Here is a 20957-nt window from a genome sequence, read left to right as displayed (position 1 = left end):
AATTAGAGTCAAATCACGTACTGAAAGATTGATTTGAGAGAAAAAGGCACTTCACAGGAGTATTATCAAACAAAATTTGGCACTAAGCCAGAGGGTGATATTAGGAAAGGTGACCAAAGCTTGGTCAAAGAGGTAAGTTTTAAAGAACATCTTAAAAGGAGGTAGAGAAGTTTAGGGAGGGAATTCCAGAGCTAAGGGTCGAGGCATCTGAAGGCACAGTCGCCAGTGGTGCAGCAATTAAAATGGGGGATGTGCAAGAAGCCAGAATTGGAATAGCGCAGAGATCTGGAGGGCTGGAGAAGGTTAGAAATAGGGAGGGGTGAGGCCGTAGAGGAATTTAAAATAAGGATGAGAATTTTAAAATCGAGGCGTTGCCAGACCAGGAGCCAATGCAGATCAGCAAGCACAGGGGTGATGGATGAATGGGACTTGATGCTAGTTAGGATGCAGGCAGCAGAGTTTGGGATGAGCTCAAGTTTATGGAGGGTGGAAGATGGGAGGCTGGCCAAGAGAGCATTGGAATAGTCAAGTCTAGAGGTAACAAAGGCATGAATGAGGGTTTCAGCAGCAGATTAGCTATGCTAGGGACGGAGACAGGTGATGTTACGGAGGTGAAAGTAGGCGGTCTTGGTGAAGGAGCGGATATGGGGTCAGAAGCTCATCTCAGTATCAGATAGGACACCATGGTTGCAAGTGGTCCGTTTCAGTTTTACAATGGCTTGGGAGAGGGATAGAGTCAGTGGCTAGGGATTGAAGACAGTGGCTTCAATCTTCCCGATATTTAGTTGGAGGAAATTTCTGCTTATCCAGTATTGGATGTCAGACAAGCAGCGTGACAAATCGGAGGGATCAAGAGAGGTGGTGGTGAGGTACAGCTGGGTGTAGTCAGCGTACATGTGGAACTTGATGTGTTTTCAGATGATGTGACCGAGGGGCAGAATGTAGATGAGAAATAGGAGGGGGGTCAAGGACCCCCTGGAGTGGGACGAGAAGCCATTGCAGGTGATTCTCTGGCTACAACTGGATGGCTAGGAATGGAACCAGGTAAGGACAGTCCCACCCAACTGGACGACGGAGGCGTTGGAGGATGGTGCGGTCAACTGTGTCAAAGGCTGCAGACAGGGCAAGAAGGAAGAGGGATAGTTTACCACGGTTACAGTCTCATAGGATGTCATTTGTACTTTGATGAGGACTGTTTCAGTGCTTTGGCAGGGGTGGAAACCTATTTGGAAGAGTTCAAACATGGAGTTACAGGAAAGATGGACACGGATTTGGGAGGCAACAACCCGTTCAAGTACTTGAGCGGAAAGGGAGGTTGGAGATGGGGCAAGGATGTTTTTTTTTGCGGAAGATGATTACAGCAGATTTGAGGAGGAACAATACCTGAGGAAAGGAAACCGTTAACTATCAGCTAACATGGGGGCCAGAAAGGGAAGTTGATTGGCCAGCAGTTTGCTGGGAATTGGGTCGAAGGAGCAGGCGGTGGGTCTCATGGACAAGAGATAGGAGAGAAACTGGAGAAAGATATGAGTTCAGGGCTAGGGCTGGAGGAAACCTTAGGGGAAGTTTGGCTTGGTGGGCTAGGTGAAGGGAGGGAAGCAGCAGAATGGATGGTCTCAATCTTAGTGACAAAGAAGTCCAAGAGCTCGCACTTGTTGGAGGTGAGGGTGGAGGGGGTAGGGGAGAGGGATTTAAGATGACTGTTTGTTTGTATTCAGGATGATCCTGGAATAGTGAGCAGTTTTGGCAGAGGGAAGCAGGACCTGATAGTGCTTTATCTGGTGCAGTCAGATCTGGTGATTAATAGCTAAACTACTTGTCTGTCATAAATGTTCAAGTCTATGTCCCTTGGACTTAAGGGAGTGGAGGTGAGGGCCATACTAGGGGGAACGACAAGGGTGCGAGAGAATAATGGTTTTAATGGAGACAAGGCCATGAAAGGGGAGGGTGTGATTGAGCAGATTGGTAGCTACAGAAATGTTGTGAATGGATGGCCAAAGGCTAGATACAGTGGAATTTGAAGTGCCATTGCAAGTGACTTGAGAGTTTTTCCAGTGGTGGACACAGAAGGAAGTGGAGTTGGGAGGGAGGGATGTGAGTGGAGAAAGATACAAGGCAGTGATCAGAGATGGCTGTATGTGATTGACACGATGGGAGGAGAGGGGCCACGTAAGATGGCAAGAGCGAGGGGGTGGCAGTGAATATAGGTAGGGGAGGATAGGAGGGCAGTGAACTCAGAGGAGAGAGGGTATGATGAATTGAGATGGAGGTTGAAATCACCGAGGATGAGAAGTCACTTGGTGCAGAGGCTGAGGGAGGAAAGCAGTGAAGATATCTCAGTGAGAAACTTGGCATGGTACTTGGATAGGCAGTAGAGGATGAGGATTTTAAAGGAGGCGAGAGGTGTGGAACAAGGTGAGATACTCAAAGGAGGTGGTGCCACCAGAGTAGGGGGATAGATCAAGGTGTGATTTGGTGATAAAGGCCACACCATCACCGTGGCAGGGCAGGTGGTGGAAGATATAGCCAGGCGGGGAGGCTTCATTAAGGGGGAAGGTATCATCACACATCAGCCGCCAAGTTTCCGTCAAGGCCATGGTGTGAATGCAATCATCCACAATAAGGTTATGGATGGCAAGGGCCTTATTCACAAGTGAAGGACGTTCTGGAGGGAAATGTGGAGAGGGGCAGAGATAGTTGATCCGCTGGCACGCTCCACAGGGTCAGCACTTGGAGGGGTGAATGGAACAGGAGACTGGCAAGATTAGCACCTGTGGGTTGCACTGGTGGGGAAGGTCGGTGACAGAGTAGGATGGGGCAGTTGGGGTTGCTTCTCCTAAGGAGGCAGCGACAAGTGCCTCGATAGGCCCATCAGAGGATGTTAAGAGAAGCACAGAGGGAAGCTGTCGGCATATCTAAGAGGGAGTCAAGCCTAGGACAGTGGCAGGAGAGCAGGAAGGTGGAGGAGTGCTGAAGGGTTGGGGTAGGGATTTGGAGGGGCGGGGGTAGGGATTTGGAGGGGCGGGGGCAGGGAGGGGAGAAATGAAGGAGGCATGACAACAGGAAAGGCCTAGGAGGGATAAAGGGAAAAGAAGAAAAAAGGATTAAAAAAAGGTAAATAGAAGTGATGGGCTTGGGTTAGCATTTTCATGAAACTCACAGGGAGATCGAAGGCGAGCTGCTGCTTTCACGAGGCTAACGGTGGAGCGCACAAATCGCCCAACAACTTGAAGATTTGTAATTCACGGGGTATCTCTTCCTTGCCGCAAGTTACTGGACGATTCACACATTAATAGCAGCGTACGCATTAAACTTGCCATTATTATGGCAGCAAAATCTGGGAAATATTTAAAGACTACTGAGTTAGTGTTTATTTTCCATTTCAATGATCATAACTGGTGGCCAATGTTTTTTTTTGTAGCAATGTACCATTGCTAACTCTTCTTCTACTCATGCATGGAACAGGGATGGACTGCCCTCTGGTTCACATGCCCAGATTTACAGATCCAATAAGTGAGTGCCTGTTCTGAAAGTCACTGGAACACTACCACAGAATTGGCAAAGTCAGTCAGATATGCATAGATGCAACAGATACACAGTTGATGCAGAATAGTAATATGCAATTGTCACAATCCAGAAGAGTCTGCATAGAGTGTAATTGTTATGTTACTGGACTAATAATCCCCAGGCCTGAACTAATAATAGAGAACATGAGTTCAAATCCCACCATAGCAGTTTGGAAATAGAACAAAAAAGCTGGTATTAGTAAAAGTGACAACAAAGCTGTCAGATTGTGGTAAAAACCTAACTGGTTCATTAATGTCCTTTAGGGAAGGAAACCTGTTGTTCTTAACCAGTCTGGCCCACGTTACTCTAGTTCCATACCAACACGGTTGACGCTTAACCAGTTGTATCAAACTGCTACTGCAGTGGCAGACCACCACCTTCTCAGACCTTGCCTTTCAATGCCCACATCTTGAGAATGAATATTTTTTTTAAAATATGCACACACTCCTAATAAATTGCCTGCAGGAGGATAGAGAGGAGGGAAATACACTGATCTATTCCTAGTGTTTCAGGTTGGATTACACCACCACAGTTGCCAGCAGTTGTTCAGCACCTCATCCAAGTGACTATTTTGACAATAGACAGTGTCATAACTACCCTAATGTTAACCTCATTTAACATTCCACATTTGTCGAAGAGTCACTGTAGCAGCACTACTCCAGCTGTGATAGCCAAGAACAACTAATGAACCAAGTACCATACTAAACTGTAAAGTTAGCACCACAAAGAGTACGTTTACCTGCACAAAGAACAGCACTTAGGAAATATACTAAAGGACAACCATCACCTGTGGAACAGTACTCTAGGAACCAAATATAACTGCAACAGAGGGGAGGAGAAATAAAAAATGTTCTGTCCTCATAACGTATGAGGAAAAACTAGATTGTAAAGGGGAGTGTGTAGACAGGAACAGGTTTGGCAGTGATGCCCTCCATGATCAAAAAAATCTGCTGTCACTCACTGGCATAGCTTCCATAGGAATAATGGCAAACTTGGTTGACATACCAGAAGACAAGCAGCACCTTAAACTCTAACCCAGAAAGTCAACAATTCAGGAGTGCAGGCAATGACCATCTCCAACAGGAGAATCTAACCACCTCCCCTTGACATTCAACGGCATTACCATCACCGAATCCCCCACCATCAACATCCTGGGGGTCACCATTGACCAGAAACTTAACTGGACCAGCCATATAAATACTGTGGCTACAACAGCAGGTCAGAGGCTGGGTATTCTGCAGCAAGTGACTCACCTCCTGACTCCCCAAAGCCTTTCCACCATCTACAAGGCACAAGTCAGGAGTGTGATGGAATACTCTCCACTTGCCTGGATGAGTGCAGCTCCAACAACACAAGAAGCTCGACACCATTCAGGACAAAGCAGCCCGCTTGATTGGCACCCCATCCACCACCCTAAACATTCACTCCCTTCACCATCGGCGCACCGTGGCTGCAGTGTGTACCATCCACAGGATGCACTGCAGCAACTCGCCAAGGCTTCTTCGACAACACCTCCCAAACCCGCGACCTCTACCACCTAGAGGGACAACGGCAGCAGGCACATGGGAACACCACCACCTGCACGTTCCCCTCCAAGTCACACACCATCCCAACTTGGAAATATATCGCTGTTGCTTCATCGTCGCTGGGTCAAAATCCTGGAACTCCCTACCTAACAGCACTGTGGGAGAACCTTCACCACACGGATTGCAGCGGTTCAAGGCGGCGGCTCACCACCACCTTCTCAAGGGCAATTAGGGATGGGCAATAAATGCTGGCCTTGCCAGAGACGCCCACATCCCATGAACGAATAAAACAAATTGGCAAGTGAATTATTGTATGTCCTTCACATTTAATACAAAAATTAATCTAGTGACACCAGTGCTGTGCATTAGTCCATCTGCTATAGAAAAAGACTTACAATGCAATTGCAGCAAAACAGACGAATTTCTACAATCATGGAACTATATTCTTAAAAAAAAACTATGTTTAAACAATTAATATCCTACAAAGTCAGTGTTCTACAATGTAATGATATTTGCAGTTTTATTAGTCTGTACAAAAATAAAAGTGTATAGCATCCGCTGAAATGAAAAGTTAACAATGGGTAGGACAGGAAAAAAAGTGTTTGAATTAGAGGTTTGGATCAAAAAGCATGCTTATAACAGTCTAGTCATCATCTGAATCAGAATCATAGTTCTTTCCTCTAACTGTCTTTTTCTCCATCTTTGTGATGCTTCCACTTTTTCTTTGCATCTGGAAAGGTGGTTCCATCAAATTTCCACTAAGAAGAAAGACAGTCAGACTTTAGTCATCTTTATTTTAATTTTTTTTTAAGCTGAAATATAAACTCCGTTAGGTAGGAAATGCTATTTTGCATTTTTGGAAAGTTGCAGCTGAATTTAACGAAGAGGTAAAAATTGCAGTAACATTTACCGGGATAACCATAGCCTGGGCTGTAAAGCAAGAGATTTGCATCAGAAAATTATAGTACCAGTCTCTGGAAGGGGAGGAATTGTGCAGCAAGTAAACGATAGAATACCTCACCAATTATTGGAGCTGAGTCAGGACAATAAATCTGGGAAAAATAAACTCATTTGGACCACACTGACACAAACTCTATGGGTTACAAGTATCAATGGGTCAAAATAGCCAATTTCTTAGCTTCATAAGAACAATGCATACAAGTAGCAAAACAGAATTTTAATTAATTCCAAATAGGAATCTACTCATGAAACAGTGAACAAATGACATACAGAGCTATCCCACCCAATACTGATTCCACGTAACTTTTCTATCGAGTCTTCCAGAGTCTGCCAATTGTCACTTGACCAAAAGTGCCAGCCTTGGTTCAGTGATAGCACTCTCGCCTCTGATTCAGAAGGTTATGGGTTCAAGTCCCACTCCAGAGGCTTAAGCACAAATCTTGGCTGACCCTTCAGTGCAATACTGTGGGAGTGCTGCACCGTCAGAGGTGCTGTCTTTTGGAGGAGGTGATAAACGAGGCCCCATCTGTCCTCTCAGATGGACGTAAAAGATCCCATAGAACTTTTCAAAGAAGAGCAGGGAATTCTCCCAGCGTCCTGGCCAACATTTATCCCTCAACCAACACCAAAAATATTTGGGATACCACCAAGTTTTATTCGAAAAATCTTGAGTTAAATATAGAATGACTCAAAAAACATATTCCATTAGATTAAAAATGTGTGCCTTTTAGCTTCTGAAGATAATTAGATTTATATTAGCACAGGACACACATCAGTCGCTGGAATTCTAACCCAAATGCAATATGAAGGACTGTGATTATCGACAATGGGGAAGGAAAATCTAAAGAGCATATATTCTGATCAAAGTACTTTCCAGTTCTATCTGGAAAAAACATCTACTCTATATATTCAAATAACTTTTTCCCCATCTCGTGCAGACCTACCATTTCACGTCTCCTTCCCTTGCTAGCTGCTATTGTGGTGTTTAAATGAAAAGAAGTCTAGAAAGGGTACTTATTTGTTCAAATATGCCTCCCCAAACCAGCTTTTTAATCCAAAAAAGAATATCACCTCAGTTACAGAAAGGACTCATCTTTATACTTGAACGGCTCAATCCATTTCAATAGGACTGACACTATGAACTGGCCTGGAAGTTGATCTGAAACTACCCTAAACACTACCAGTTGGATATAGAAACCTTTAGAACTGGCCTAAAGAGACGGTCCGCATTGAAATGGGTGAAGGTACTCCAGGAAGCAGGTAATAATAGTATTTATTTTGGATAAAAAGTTGTTGGTGGAATATTTTGATAACACAGTATTCTATCTTTGCTTCTTCCCTGAAAGCAGCATTAGCATTTTTAGAAAAAAGTATCCACTCCAGTTTAAAGTTACACATTGAGAAATATATAAGGAATGTTGTCTTTTGAAACAAGTCAGTTTTGAGCATTTTTGTTAGAACATTACTGCTGTTAACCCAAAACAATTAAGATTTAAAAACATTCATGTTTTGTCTCCCAGCAACGTAAAAATGAAATTTATGTACCAATGCATTCAAATCAAAAATTAGGGAGCTTACCTGTAGTTAATGATGGCAGCACAACCCAGTCGCCATTCCAAAGTCTCAGTAGTGAAGTTATCTGTGCAACCAAGATCATCAAACCCAACTATGTAATCTTTAGATTTTCCATCTTTCACCAAAGCCAATGTTGGAATTATTTTGATTCGTAATCTCTCAGTAAGGAAAGGAGCTTTTTCCGCGTTTAATTTAATGAACTTGGTTTCGAAGTGTTTTTTAGCCAGAATAGCCAAGTGCTTGTCTACTATCTTGCATCTGTACATAAAAGAACAAATTGAATTTATATTGTTCCTTGTCACATCTCTCAAGCATCCCAAAAAGTGTTTCATATATAATGAATTACTTTGAAGTGATATAAATACAGAAATTTTTAAGCATGGGGAGAAATACAAAAGCAGAAGTCATGATGAGCATGTCCAAAATGATGATTCAGCAACATCTGAAATACTGGAGAGGGGCGAGATGTTGTACACGATGATAGCGGGGATGAGGAAACGCTACAGCAACTAGGGCTATCGTCTTCCAGTGAAGATTGAGGGAAGATAGATTATCGATTATTTCCATCAATCGGTACATCAAGAACAAAGCCATGCTCAAGATATGCGTTATCTTGATTGAGGCAGGCATAGGAGCACATATAAACAGGAACACAGAAACAGAAGTAGGCCATTCAGCGAGCCTGTTCCGCCAGTCAATGAGATCATGGCTGATCGGTATTCTAACTCTATCCACCCACCTTGGCTCCATATCTCTTAATACCCTTGGCTAGCAAAAATCAATTGATCTCAGATTTAAGATTAATTGAGCTAGCAGCTACTGCTTTTTGTGGGAGTGTTCCACACTTCTACCACCCTGTGTGTGAAGAAGTGTTTTCTAACTTCTCTCCTGAATGGCTGGCTCTGATTTTAAGGTTACATTCCCTTGTCCTATACTCCTCCACCAGCGGAAAAAGTTTCTCTCTAACTACCTTATCAATTTCATTCAAAATCCTAAAAACCTCAAATCAACTCTTAACCTTCTACATTTCAGGGAATAAAACCCTAGTTTATGTAACCCTTCCTCATAATTTAACCTGTGGAGCCCTGGTAACATTCTGGTGACTCTGCACGGCACTCCTTCCAAGGCCAATATATCCTTTCCAAGGTACGGTGCCCATAACAGTACACAGTACTCCAGATGTGGTCTAGCCAGGGCTTTGTACAGCTGTAGCAAATCTTCCTCCCCATTATATAGGCAACGGAACTACGCTGCCTACATGAAAACCAAGAGCAGGAAGCTTGAGAAACTCGGCATCACCACCAGCAACGACCAAGCTTCCCCTGGTACCACGGTTGCAACCACAGGGAAGTCTATTGTCAATTTATCCGACCACACCCTTCAACCAGACGAAATCGAAGTTCTCAGCCGAGGGCTCAATTTCTGCCCCACTACCAAAATGGACCCCACTAGTCTCGCGGCGGACACAGAGGAATTCATCAGGAGAATGAGGCTCCGGGAATTCTACCACAAACCCCAAGATTTCAGCAGCGAACCCAATGAGACAATCGACGATCCGGAACAGCAGACAGAGGGATCCGCGGTACAGCAACCGAAGAGGAAAGAGTCAAACTGGACTCCTCCGGAGGGTCGCTGCCCTCAGCTGGACATGTATGCTCAAGCTGTCAGGAAATGCGTCAATGCCAGATTCATCAGCCGCACTCAGAAGACAGTCCAGAATGTCACCCGAGCACAACGCAACGCCATCAACGCTCTCAAGACCAACCGCAACATCGTCATCAAACCAGCGGACAAAGGAGGAGCCATAGTCATACAGAACAGAACAGACTATTGCAAAGAAGCATACCGACAACTGGACAACCAGGAACACTACAGACGGTTACCCGCAGATCTGACCAAAGAACACACCCACCAGCTCAACAAACTGATCAAGACCTTCGATCCAGACCTTCAAAGCATCCTACGCACTCTCATCCCACGTAATCCCCGCGTGGGAGACTTCTACTGCCTCCCAAAGATACACAAAGCCAACACACCCAGACGTCCCATCGTATCAGGCAACGGAACCCTGTGTGAGAACCTCTCTGGATACATCAAGGGCATCCTGAAACCCATCGTACAGGGAACCCCCAGCTTCTGTCGCGACACTACAGACTTCCTACAAAAACTCAGTACCCACGGACCAGTTGAACCAGGAACACTTCTCACCACGATGGACGTCTCGGCACTATACACCAGTATCCCCCACGATGACGGCATCGCTGCGACAGCATCAATACTCAACACCAACAACAGCCAATCTCCAGAAGCCATCCTACAACTCATCCGCTTCATCCTGGATCACAATGTCTTCACCTTCGATAACCAGTTCTTTACCCAAACACACGGAACAGCCATGGGGACCAAATTCGCACCCCAATACGCCAACATTTTCATGCACAAGTTCGAGCAGGACTTCTTCACTGCACAAGACCTCCAACCAACACTATACACCAGATACATCGACGACATTTTCTTTCTATGGACCCACGGCAAGGAATCACTAAAGAGACTACACGATAACATCAACAAGTTCCATCCCACCATCAAGCTCACCATGGACTACTCCTCAGAATCAGTTTCTTTCTTGGACACACGAATCTCCATCAAAGACGGGCACCTCAGCACCTCACTCTACCGCAAGCCCACGGACAACCTCACGATGCTCCACTTTTCCAGCTTCCACCCTAACCACGTCAAAGAGGCCATCCCCTATGGACAGGCCCTGCGAATACACAGGGTCTGCTCAGACGAGGAGGAACGCGATGGACACCTACAGACGCTGAAAGACGCCCTAGTAAGAACGGGATATGACGCTCGACTCATCGATCGACAGTTCCGACGGGCCACAGCAAAAAATCGCATAGACCTCCTCAGGAGACTAACACGGGACGCAACCAACAGAGTACCCTTTGTCGTCCAGTACTTCCCCGGAGCGGAGAAACTACGCCATGTTCTCCGCAGCCTTCAACATGTCATCAATGAGGACAAACACCTCGCTATGGCCATCCCCACACCTCCACTACTCGCCTTTAAACAGCCACCCAACCTCAAACAGACCATCGTTCGCAGCAAATTACCTAGCTTTCAAGAGAACAGCGTCCACGACACCACGCAACCCTGCCACGGTAACCTCTGCAAGACATGCCAGATCATCGACACAGATACCACCATCACACGAGAGGACACCACCCACCAGGTGCATGGTTCATACTCCTGTGACTCGGCCAACGTTGTCTACCTCATACGTTGCAGGAAAGGATGCCCCAGAGCATGGTACATTGGCGAGACCATGCAGACGCTGCGACAACGGATGAACGGACACCGCGCAACAATCGCCAAACAGGAGGGTTCCCTCCCAGTCGGGGAACACTTCAGCAGTCATGGACATTCATCCACCGACCTTCGGGTAAGCGTACTCCAAGGCGGCCTTCGAGACACACGACAACGCAAAATCGTCGAGCAGAAATTGATAGCCAAGTTCCGCACCCATGAGGACGGCCTCAACCGGGATCTTGGGTTCATGTCACGCTACACGTTACCCCACCAGCGAACAAATGTTATCTGTTTTTAATATAATGGGTCATTTGCTGGCTTTCTCTGCCTTCCGGATGTTTCTGCCTCTGTTTTTTTTTCCTGTTTGTTTTTTTGTTGAATGTGTATTCGGGGGTTCTGCAGGTGACACCTCTCTGTCTGAACACGGTGATTGCCTTGGCAACGGGCAGTTGCAGGGGCATTCTGTAAACACCATGTATTGTTCTACATGTATAAATGCGTAGGCTTCGAGGAGCTCCTGAACATTTACCTGAGGAAGGAGGAAGTCTCCGAAAGCTTGTGAATTTAAAATAAAATTGCTGGACTATAACTTGGTGTTGTAAAATTGTTTACATTATATTCTAGCCCTCGAGATGTAAAGGCTAACATCCCATTAGCCTTTTTGATTATTTTTTGTACCTGACCACTACATTTTAGTGATCTGTGTACATGGACCCTTAAATCTCTTTGGACCGCCACTGTTCCTAGCTTTATACCATTTAAAAAAAGTACTTGGATCTATCCTTTTATTGGTCCAAAATTGATGACCTCACACTTACCTATGTTGAAATCCATCTGCCAGTTTTGCCCACTTACTTAATCTATCAATGTCTCTTTGTATTTTTATGCTCCCATCCACACTACTTACTATGCCACCAATCTGTGTGTCGTCAGCAAACTTGGATATATGGCTCTCCATTGTGTTATCCAAGTCATTAATATAATGAAAAGTTGAGGTCCCAGCACAGACCCTTGTGAGATACCACCAGTCACTTTCTTCCAATTCAAGTACGTACCCATTATCCTTATTCTCTGTCTTCTATGTTCTAGGAAGGTTTTCTACTGCAGTTTCAGATCGTAGCTATGCTGAAATTAGTATTGTGGAAGCTGCTGAATCACTGGAAATGGACACACACTTGCTCTAATGCTGACCTCAAGCTGGGTGCTGGTGGAGGGGATGGAGTCCATCCACAAGTAGTGGGGACCAGTGGCAGGGGGTGGGGGAAGATATTTTTTTACCTGGACTAGCAGCTGGAGCCATGAGCACCAACTGGTCTAGCCAGCAGCAATACAACAAATAGCAGCACTGATAGGGTTTCTTCATCATCCACCAATTTCTATTATCTGGTGTGGAGATGGGAAACAAGGCTGGGGGGCGGGGGGGGAGAGGGTCCCTTCTGTATTTTGAGAGATAATAAGGTCACATTATATTTAATTCTGTTTAGGCTTTAATTTCTTTTGGTTCAATAATATAGAAGTCTTGGCAATCTCATTTGCCTGACACACAAATAATGCCAATTATAACTACCCCCTCTTTTCTAAGTTCAAAACACAGACTACTCGATTTTGTTTTCTTGCTAGAGAAAATGTGGTTCCTCACCTAAGTGTGGTATCTCTGTAAAAATGGCAAACCACATTTTTACTCTCTTTAACTTCTTGAAAAAAATCTTTTTCACTGGGAATCTCCTTGTATTCCCCATGGCCCTTGGAAAGCCATTCCTGCAGATGAATTAAAAGAAACAAATAAAAAAATTTAAGTGCCTTGTACCAAAAAACCCACAAAACCACATTTAAATCATTGATCTGTTAGAGAAAGTCTAATTGAAAGCAACATTCCCACAGATCACTTGGGGGGAAAATAAATCAGTAGTTTAAAAACTGAAATGTTCACTGTCAAGAGTTTTTAATACTTTAGTTTATATTTCAATAGCTATTTGATGAACTCAGGAAAAAGAATCTAATCAAGAATAGATTTTAATTTAAAAAGTCACTTCCTCCCCTAGTCAGCATACAGCATAACTCATTAATGCATGCAAGAAAAAGCAGCCCTCCACCACCACAATCAAATTAATGTAAAACTTCTTTAGTACTACAAAATAGTATTCCGATTTGCTAATATGGTGCTATTTGGTACCAATACATGGATGTGTTTGCTTAGTGAAAATTTTCACCTGTTTCTGATGCTGTGCTTTTTTCATTGATTCAAGCCTCTTTTCTCGGAGTTGCTCCAGTTCATCTGTATCCATCTTTTCATATTTTTCAATCTCTGTATCCAGATGTTGTTCAACTATTTCTGTTGTCTGCAGCATTTGATGCTCAAGGACCTTACTGAGCATAGCCACTGAGGGGTTACTTGCCATACTTGTGAATTAGGAGTACACTGTCCACAATTCCTAAAAGGAAAAAACAGCCAGGCATATTTGTTTAAACAAAAATTAAGCATATTACAATAGTACTGTTTACATTTATTACTGTCTAGTAACAGTATGTCCCCAAAATTAGGTAGCATTTTTCTAATTCCACAGATCCTCATTAACAATTCCAACCATCTAATTAAAAGACTTCTGTATAGTGCACATTAAAAATGTTTAGTGCACAAAAAAATCTATCACACACATTATTCTGATTGATTCTCAGGCAATTTAAGCAAATTAACAACATTAACTTCAATATCTCTGCACATCTATGAAAATAATTTCCTTCCTTCCCCCAGGCCAGATCTTTCAGTGGGCATACTGGTTCCCCTTCAGCCTTTACCATTCCTATTTTCTTCATTTGATTTGTTCCACCCTCAACTGCTCCATTTTAAAAAATTCTTCCCTCCTTTAACTGCTGTTCTTTCTTTCTTTATTTATTTATTTCCAGTGGGGCTGCCCTCCCCCATTGAGTGGTGGTACTTGTTCTCTGCTGCTGTTCTTCCATTGAGTACTGCCAGGAAAAATACCTCAAAAAAGGAACTACTAAAAGGGCAAATTAAAAAAAAAAGACTGAGGCAACAAACAAAAGGGTTAATCTCTTTTAAAATCTAGTGTTAATTGCTATTAGCTTAAGTAAAATTAACTGTTTAAGTTAAATTTTAAACTTTAAATTTTTAAGTTTCTGTCAGGCTTAAGCAGAGACAAACAAGCAGCTCTCCAGTAGTTAGTTAATTAGTTAGCTTGATTAAACTGGTTCCTGAAACATTAGCAGTGCAGTGTTGACTTATCTGAGTCACAAACAGTATAAATACAGGGGCCTGTGAGTGCAATTGGCACTGAGTGCAGCGGGCACAGAGTGATCAACTTGAGAGTTCGGTAAATGTGGGAGTTGGGGAAGGAGGTGCTCCTTTGCTTTTCCTAACTTTTTCCACAAAGCGGTGGCGGCGGACCTGAGCAGCAGCAGACCGAGGCCTGAGAGTGGGGATAAAAGCAGCAGCGGACCTGCAACAAGAGGAAACTGCAGTTTGACCTCACAGGTGAGGCAGGCAAATGATTGGTAGTGTCACATAACTACATTTTAAAAACTAACCTTAATTTTATAAACTAAACGTGGTAAATAATTGGATTAACACTAAACTAATTAATTAACTAAAATAATGGGAGAACAGGCGATGTGTTGCTGCTGCAATATGTGGACGTTTTTGTCCAGGGCAACTACATCTGCAGTAAGTGTCTGCAGCTTGAGGAACTTCGGCTCAGAGTTGAGGAGCTGGAGTCCGAGCTGTGGACATTGCGAGACATCAGGGAGGGAGAAAGCTACCTGGACATTTTGTTCCAGGAGGCAGCCACATCCTTTAGAATTGACACATGGTCATGGACAGAAGGGAGTGACTGCGAGTGAGGCAGGTACGAGGATCCAAGAGGTAGTATTCCCTGCACTTGTCCAATAGATTCGTGGTTCTTGCAACCCTTGTGGACAAGTGCGGGGACGATGAGCACTTTGGTACAGGAAGCTGTTCAAGTTGGGGGAGTAAAAAGGAAGGTGGTTGTAGTAGGCGACAGTATAGTTAACGGAGACAGACACTGTTCTCTGCAACCAGGAGCATGAGTCCCGAAGGCTATGTTGCCAGGGTTAAGGACATCTCCTCCGGGCTGGAGAAGAATTTGGAGTGGGAGGGACAGGATCCAGTTGTAATGGTCCACATAGGTACCAACCTTATATAAGGTATTGGTGAGACCGCACCTGGAATACTGCATACAGTTTTGGTGTCCATACTGAAGAAGACATACTTGCTCTCGAGGCAGTACAAAGAAGGTTCACTCGGTTAATCCCGGGGAAGAGGGGGTGGACATATGAGGAGAGGTTGAGTAGATTGGGACTCTACTCATTGGAGTTCAGAAGAATGAGAGGCGATCTTATTGAAACATATAAGATTGTGAAGGGGCTTGATCGGGTGGATGCAGTAAGGATGTTCCCAAGGATGGGTGAAACTAGAACTGGGGGCATAATCTTAGAATAAGGGGCTGCTCTTTCAAAACTGAGATGAGGAGAAACTTCTTCACTCAGAGGGTGGTAGGTCTGTGGAATTTGCTGCCCCAGGAAGCTGTGGAAGCTACATCATTAAATAAATTTAAAACAGAAATAGACAGTTTCCTAGAAGTAAAGGGAATTAGGGGTTACGGGGAGCGGGCAGGAAATTGGACATGAATTTAGATTTGTGGTTAGGATCAGATCAGCCATGATCTCATTGAACGGCGGAGCAGGCTCGAGGGGCCGATTGGCCTACTCCTGCTCCTATTTCTTATGTTCTTATAACGACATAGGTCGGACTAAGAAAAAGGTTCTGCTGAGAGTTTGAGCAGTTAGGGACTAAATTTAAAAAGCAGAATTACAAAAGGTAATAATCTCTGGATTATTACCTGAGCCACGAGCAAATTGGCATAGGGATCAATAGGATCAGGGAGATGAATGTGTGGCTCAAAGATTGGTGTAAGGATAACCAGATTGTGTCAGGAAGGGACAGAGTGCACCAACAAATTGGGTCCAGGTAAGAAAAAAATGGTAATAAGACAAATAGGGCCATAGTACAAAAAAAAGTTAAGATATCTAAAAATGTTAAAGACAAATCTAAAGGCACGGTATCTGAATGCAAGAAGCATTCATAATAAAGTAGATGAATTAACAGCACAGATAGATGTAAATGGATAAGATATAATTGCGATTACAGAGACATGGCTGCAGGGTGACCAAGGCTAGGAGCTGAATGTCCAAGGGTATTTGATATTTAGGAAGGACAGGCAAAAAGGAAAAGGAGGTTGGGGTGGTGTTAGTAAAGGATAAAATCAGAGCAATAGGGAGAAAGGATATTGGCTCAGAAAATCAAGATGTAGAATCAGTCTGGGTGGAGTTAAGAAGCACCACAGGGTTGAAAACACTGGTGGGAGTTGTCTCTAGGCCTCCAAACAGTGAGGAGGAATTAAAGGAAATTATCAGTAAAAAAAAGTGCTGGAGAAATTAATGGGACTGAAAGCCAATAAACCCCCAGGGGCTGATAATCTGCATCCCAGAGTACTAAGAGGTAGCCATGGAAACAGTGGATGCATTGGTTGTCATCTACCAAAATTCTATAGATTATGAACAGTTCCTGCAGATTGGAGGATGGCAAATGTAACCCCACTTTTTTTTTAAAAAAGGAAGAAAACAGGGAACTACAGACCAGTTAGTCTAACATCAGTAGTAGGGAAAATGCTAGAGTCAATTATAAAGGATGTGATAACAGGATAATTAGAAGATATTAACAGGATGAGACAAAGTCAACATGGATTTATGAAAGGGAAATAGTGTTTGACAAACCTACAGGAGTTTTTTTTGAGCATGTAACTGGTACAATAGGTAAGGGAGAACCAGTGGATGTGGTGTATTTAGATATTCAGAAGGCCTTTGGTAAAGTCCCACATAAGAGGTTAGTGTGCAAAATTAAAGCACAAGGGATTGGGGATAATATACTGGCATGGATTGAAAATTGATTAATAGACAGGAAACAGAGAGTAGGAATAAATGGGTCTTTTTCAGGGTGGCAGGTGGTGACTAGTGGGGTACCGCAGGGATCAGTACTTGGGCCCCAGCTTTTCACAAAATATATCAATGATTTGGATGAGGGAACCAAATGTAATGGTTCCAAATCTGCTGACAACAAAACTAGGTGGGATCGTGAGTTGTGAGGAGGATGCAAAGAGGCTTCAAGGCGATTTAGACAAGTTGAGTGAGTGGACAAATACAGTATAATGTGGATAAATGTGAAGTTATCCACTTCAGAAGGAAGAAGAAAGGCAGAGTATTATTTAAATGGTGATAGATTGGGAAATGTTGAAGGGACCTGGGTGTCCTTGTACACCAGGTACAGCAAGCAGTTATGAAGGCAAATGGTATTTTGGCCTTCATTGCAAGAGGATGTGAGTACAGGAGCAAGGATGTCTTACTACAGGTATACAGGGCCTTGGTGAGACCAACCTGTAGTGCAGTGCAGTTTTGGTCTCCTTACCTAAGAAAAGATATACTTGCCATAGAGGGAGTGCAGTGAAGGTTCACCAAACTGATTCTTGGCATGGCAGGACTATCGTATGAGGAGAGATTGGGTCGATAAGGTCTGTATTCACTAGAGTTTAGAAGAATGAGAGGAGATCTCATTGAAACGTATAAAATTCTAACAGGGCTAGACAGACTGGATGCAGGATGTTTCCCCCAGCTGGGGGCTCTAGAACAAGGGGTCACAGTCTCAGGATACAGGGTAGGACATTTAGGACTGAGATGAGGAGAAATTTCTTCACTCAGAGGGTGGTGAACCTGTGGAATTCTCTACCACAGAAAGCTGTGGAGGCCAAGTCACTAAATATATTTAAGAAGGAGATAGATTTCTAGACACAAAAGGCATCATGGGGTATGGGGAGAGCGCAGGAATATGGTATTGAGGTAGAGGATCAGCCTTGATCATATTGAATGGTGGAGCAGGCTCAAAGGGCTGAATGGCTTACTCCAGCTCCTATTTTCTATGTTTCTATAAGGAGGAAAAATTTTTTTTCCCAACACTCAACTTTCAGACTACTCCATTTTTCTTTCACATTTTTACCATGACAGGATGACCTGTTACAAAACACTCAAAGCCTCCTTCACTAATTAGAAAAAACACTAATTAGAAAAAACACTAAAGGCTTCAACACTAAAGCCACTATTTTTCCATGACACTCAAATTTTAGGTTCAATATACACTAATCAAAATGGATAGATTGTATTTTAGGTTCACATGGATCTACAATATTTTAAAAGGAAGTTCAAATTTTACCAAAAGCTAGGATTTTGATTTAAATTTAAGATATGGGGGTTCTTTCCATTATTTGTGTGGATTCTTGACATTTCCCCCCACATTGCAGGGGTGAGATACTAATTAATCATGGAATAACCCATAATAAATGTGCCAATAGACTTGAAGCCTAGTGAAGTCCGGAGGAAAAAAACTAAGTTAAATTAGTCTGTTAATATTTTAAAAGCAGTATCTCAACCAGAACTGCAACTATCAAAGCATATTCCTACTCTTGCCGTATCCATACCAACCTGATGTGCTCATTTTAGTAACCACACCCATATCTGGAAACGCATGGAAGTGAATTTAGACACTATTAAATCCGATGAGTCCAAAGCAGCATCAGGGGCAAAACTAATTGTTTGAAAGATGCGGCGTTAAAACCGCATCCTATATAGCCCCGTGACACGGGCTGTGCTGTACAAGTTACGGAAAGTTCAGATTGTAACTATCAGATTATGGTTCGAGGTATAACCCCGCATTACTAATATTAAACGAATGAGAATTTGTCACTGGTCACTTCTACTACTGCCTCAGGGGAGGGAGGCACCTAACCCTCGGTGCGACGGAGAACCGTTTGATGGGCTGGGTTGTAATGGGAGCGTTTCCGTGGGCACCGTGAACTGAATATCGTTCACGGCGCCCACGATGACGTTTCAACTGCCATCGCTCCGACCTCTCCAAGCTCAGCCTTCGCCTCGCAGCGGCCCGCGGCCTACGCCTCCCCCCCCCGCTCTAACGTGTCGAGAAGTTTCAAACCGCGCCCGCTCAGTACAGGCCTCAGCCCCAAAACACAAAACCCCCCCGCTCTCTACACATAAACACACCGGCCACACTTCTCATCGCCGGCTCTCAGCTGCCCTGGCTCGCTACTTACGCTGCTTTACTCCAACCGCTTCCACTTCTTCCTGCGTCACAACTGCGAGCGGGTCTGTGTGCGGGTTAAAGGTCACTCTCGCTCCTAACAATAGCTGGAGGATCGGGTCAGACAGGAATAAAGCGCCGCAGGAGGGGGCGGAGTGCGCTCGATATCCGTCCTTTAGTATTATCTTTTATATTTGTGTCCGAATCTCTACCGCCGGCAATTTATTTCAGCAGTACATTTTTTTGGTATTTTATTATTTGTGACTTTTTTTAAAAAAAAGGTGGAGTTAACGCCATAATTACCAAGTCCGCCCCTTTCTCAGTCTATGGTAATTTCCGTTTCTCCTGCAAAAAAAAATCTGGTGACACGTTTGAAATGCTGCCCTTAAAGGGGGACTATTACCTCATAGTGTAAAATAGCTTAGTACAAGTAGATATGTGAAATTTTAAGTAATATTTTCCTTTCCACACCCATGCACGAATTTATTGTTGGCTAGTCCGGGGTGTGGTGTGGTGAAGCGATTATCATTGAGCGGATAAAGTAACATTTTTCAGTTAATAGAAAACGCCTATAATTTTTGAAGCCGACACGAAAAAAAACTTAAACAAGGCAAATTAGACGTTTTGCCGGTTGTATTTATTATGCAGGTTGTATTTGTTACACATGCTTCTTGGCCTGAAGTGTACTCCGGCTGTATGTCAATGATTATTCTGAAGAATGATAATAAGGAAAAGATCATTCGAGGCTGTTTTTGAAAACCTTAAAGGATTGAAATTTGAAAAAAAAATAGGTGATCCGAATATATTGTGTCCAATAACATTTGAAGAGAAAACATAGGCTAATGTTTTGGGTAAAAATCCTTTACAATTGGAAATAAGGCAAACAAGCCACTCTGCAAGAATGAACAAAATGAAGATGGGAAGGAATAACAAGTAAACCTAGAAAAAACTTGGAAAAATGCTGTTGATCAAGTCATGCATAGATATAACAGACCTCAGGCTGTTCTTCCTTCTCTTGTGATCTGTAGCCACACAGCATCTTTGAGGAAATTAAAGTTCAATACCTTGTTGAGATACAGGAGAGCAGGACAGAAGTGGCGGAGGGGTATGGTCATGAAACAGATTTTGTATTTGATTTTAATTGCATTGGAGAAGGTCATCAGTGGGCCACTGAGACAGTGAAATGTCTTGACTCCCCTGGGACATCACTTTCTTCCAAAGCTGAACAAATCAGCAAGAAATTGTCAGTGCTGAACAAGGCCTTCCATTCCTCAGTAGTGTTAACACTAGGACAATCGATAAAATGGGCAGTCAAAGAGATGATCAGATTCTTTCCAGATGCCAGGGCACCCATCTTGACTCCAGTGATGTTTGATTCATCAATGATCATGTTAAAGGCACTCTCTCCCACATCTGCTACCAATGTTTCTTGCAGATTCAATCAATATATTTTCTTTAGGGCAAGTTGATAAGGTGGTTAAGAAAGCATATGGCTTTGTAAATAGGTGCATTGAATACAAAAACAAGGAAGTCATGTTAAACCATTACAAATCACTGGTTAGGCCTCAGCTAGAGTATTGAGTATAATTCTAGGCACCCCACTTTAGGAATGATGTCAAGGCCTTGGAGAGGGTACAGAGGAGGTTTACCAGGATGATACCAAGGATGAGGGACTTCTGTTATGTGGAGAGATTGGAGAAGCTGGGATGGTCCTCCTTAGAGCAGAGAAGGTTAAGGAGAGACCTAGTAGAGGTATTCAAAATAATGAGGGGTTTTGATGGAAGCAGGGAGAAACTGTTTCTTCTGGCAAGTGGGTCGGTAACCAGGGGTCATAG

The 20957-nt window shown here is 43.5% G+C and overlaps 1 protein-coding gene across 1 annotated transcript; it reads right to left on the bottom strand.

Annotated features, from left to right (window-relative positions):
• Positions 1 to 5399: 5399 nt before the first annotated feature.
• Positions 5400 to 19243, bottom strand: txndc9 (thioredoxin domain containing 9). Its single transcript, XM_067986241.1, has 5 exons — positions 19136 to 19243; positions 13154 to 13375; positions 12583 to 12701; positions 7632 to 7886; positions 5400 to 5851 (listed from the first exon to the last, which is right to left on the bottom strand). Exons 2-5 carry the CDS (start codon positions 13340 to 13342, stop codon positions 5737 to 5739), a joined length of 678 nt encoding a protein of 225 aa, XP_067842342.1. The 5' UTR covers positions 13343 to 13375; positions 19136 to 19243; the 3' UTR covers positions 5400 to 5736.
• Between the last annotated feature and the right edge of the window lie 1714 nt (positions 19244 to 20957).

Source organism: Heptranchias perlo, chromosome 6 (genome assembly GCF_035084215.1).
Source record: "Heptranchias perlo isolate sHepPer1 chromosome 6, sHepPer1.hap1, whole genome shotgun sequence".
NCBI lineage: Eukaryota > Metazoa > Chordata > Chondrichthyes > Hexanchiformes > Hexanchidae > Heptranchias > Heptranchias perlo.
This window is presented reverse-complemented; position numbering and strand designations above follow the sequence as displayed.

What these genes read in the sequence shown, in the direction of transcription:
- txndc9 (XM_067986241.1), bottom strand. Translation starts at nt 13,342, where the DNA reads ATGGCAAGTAACCCCTCAGTGGCTATGCTCAGTAAGGTCCTTGAGCAT. An exon ending in AAGCACAGCATCAGAAACAG is followed by an intron (nt 12,702 to 13,153) that starts GTGAAAATTTTC and finishes ATTCATCTGCAG; the next exon opens with GAATGGCTTTCCAAGGGCCA. An exon ending in TACAGAGATACCACACTTAG is followed by an intron (nt 7,887 to 12,582) that starts GTGAGGAACCAC and finishes TTTTATGTACAG; the next exon opens with ATGCAAGATAGTAGACAAGC.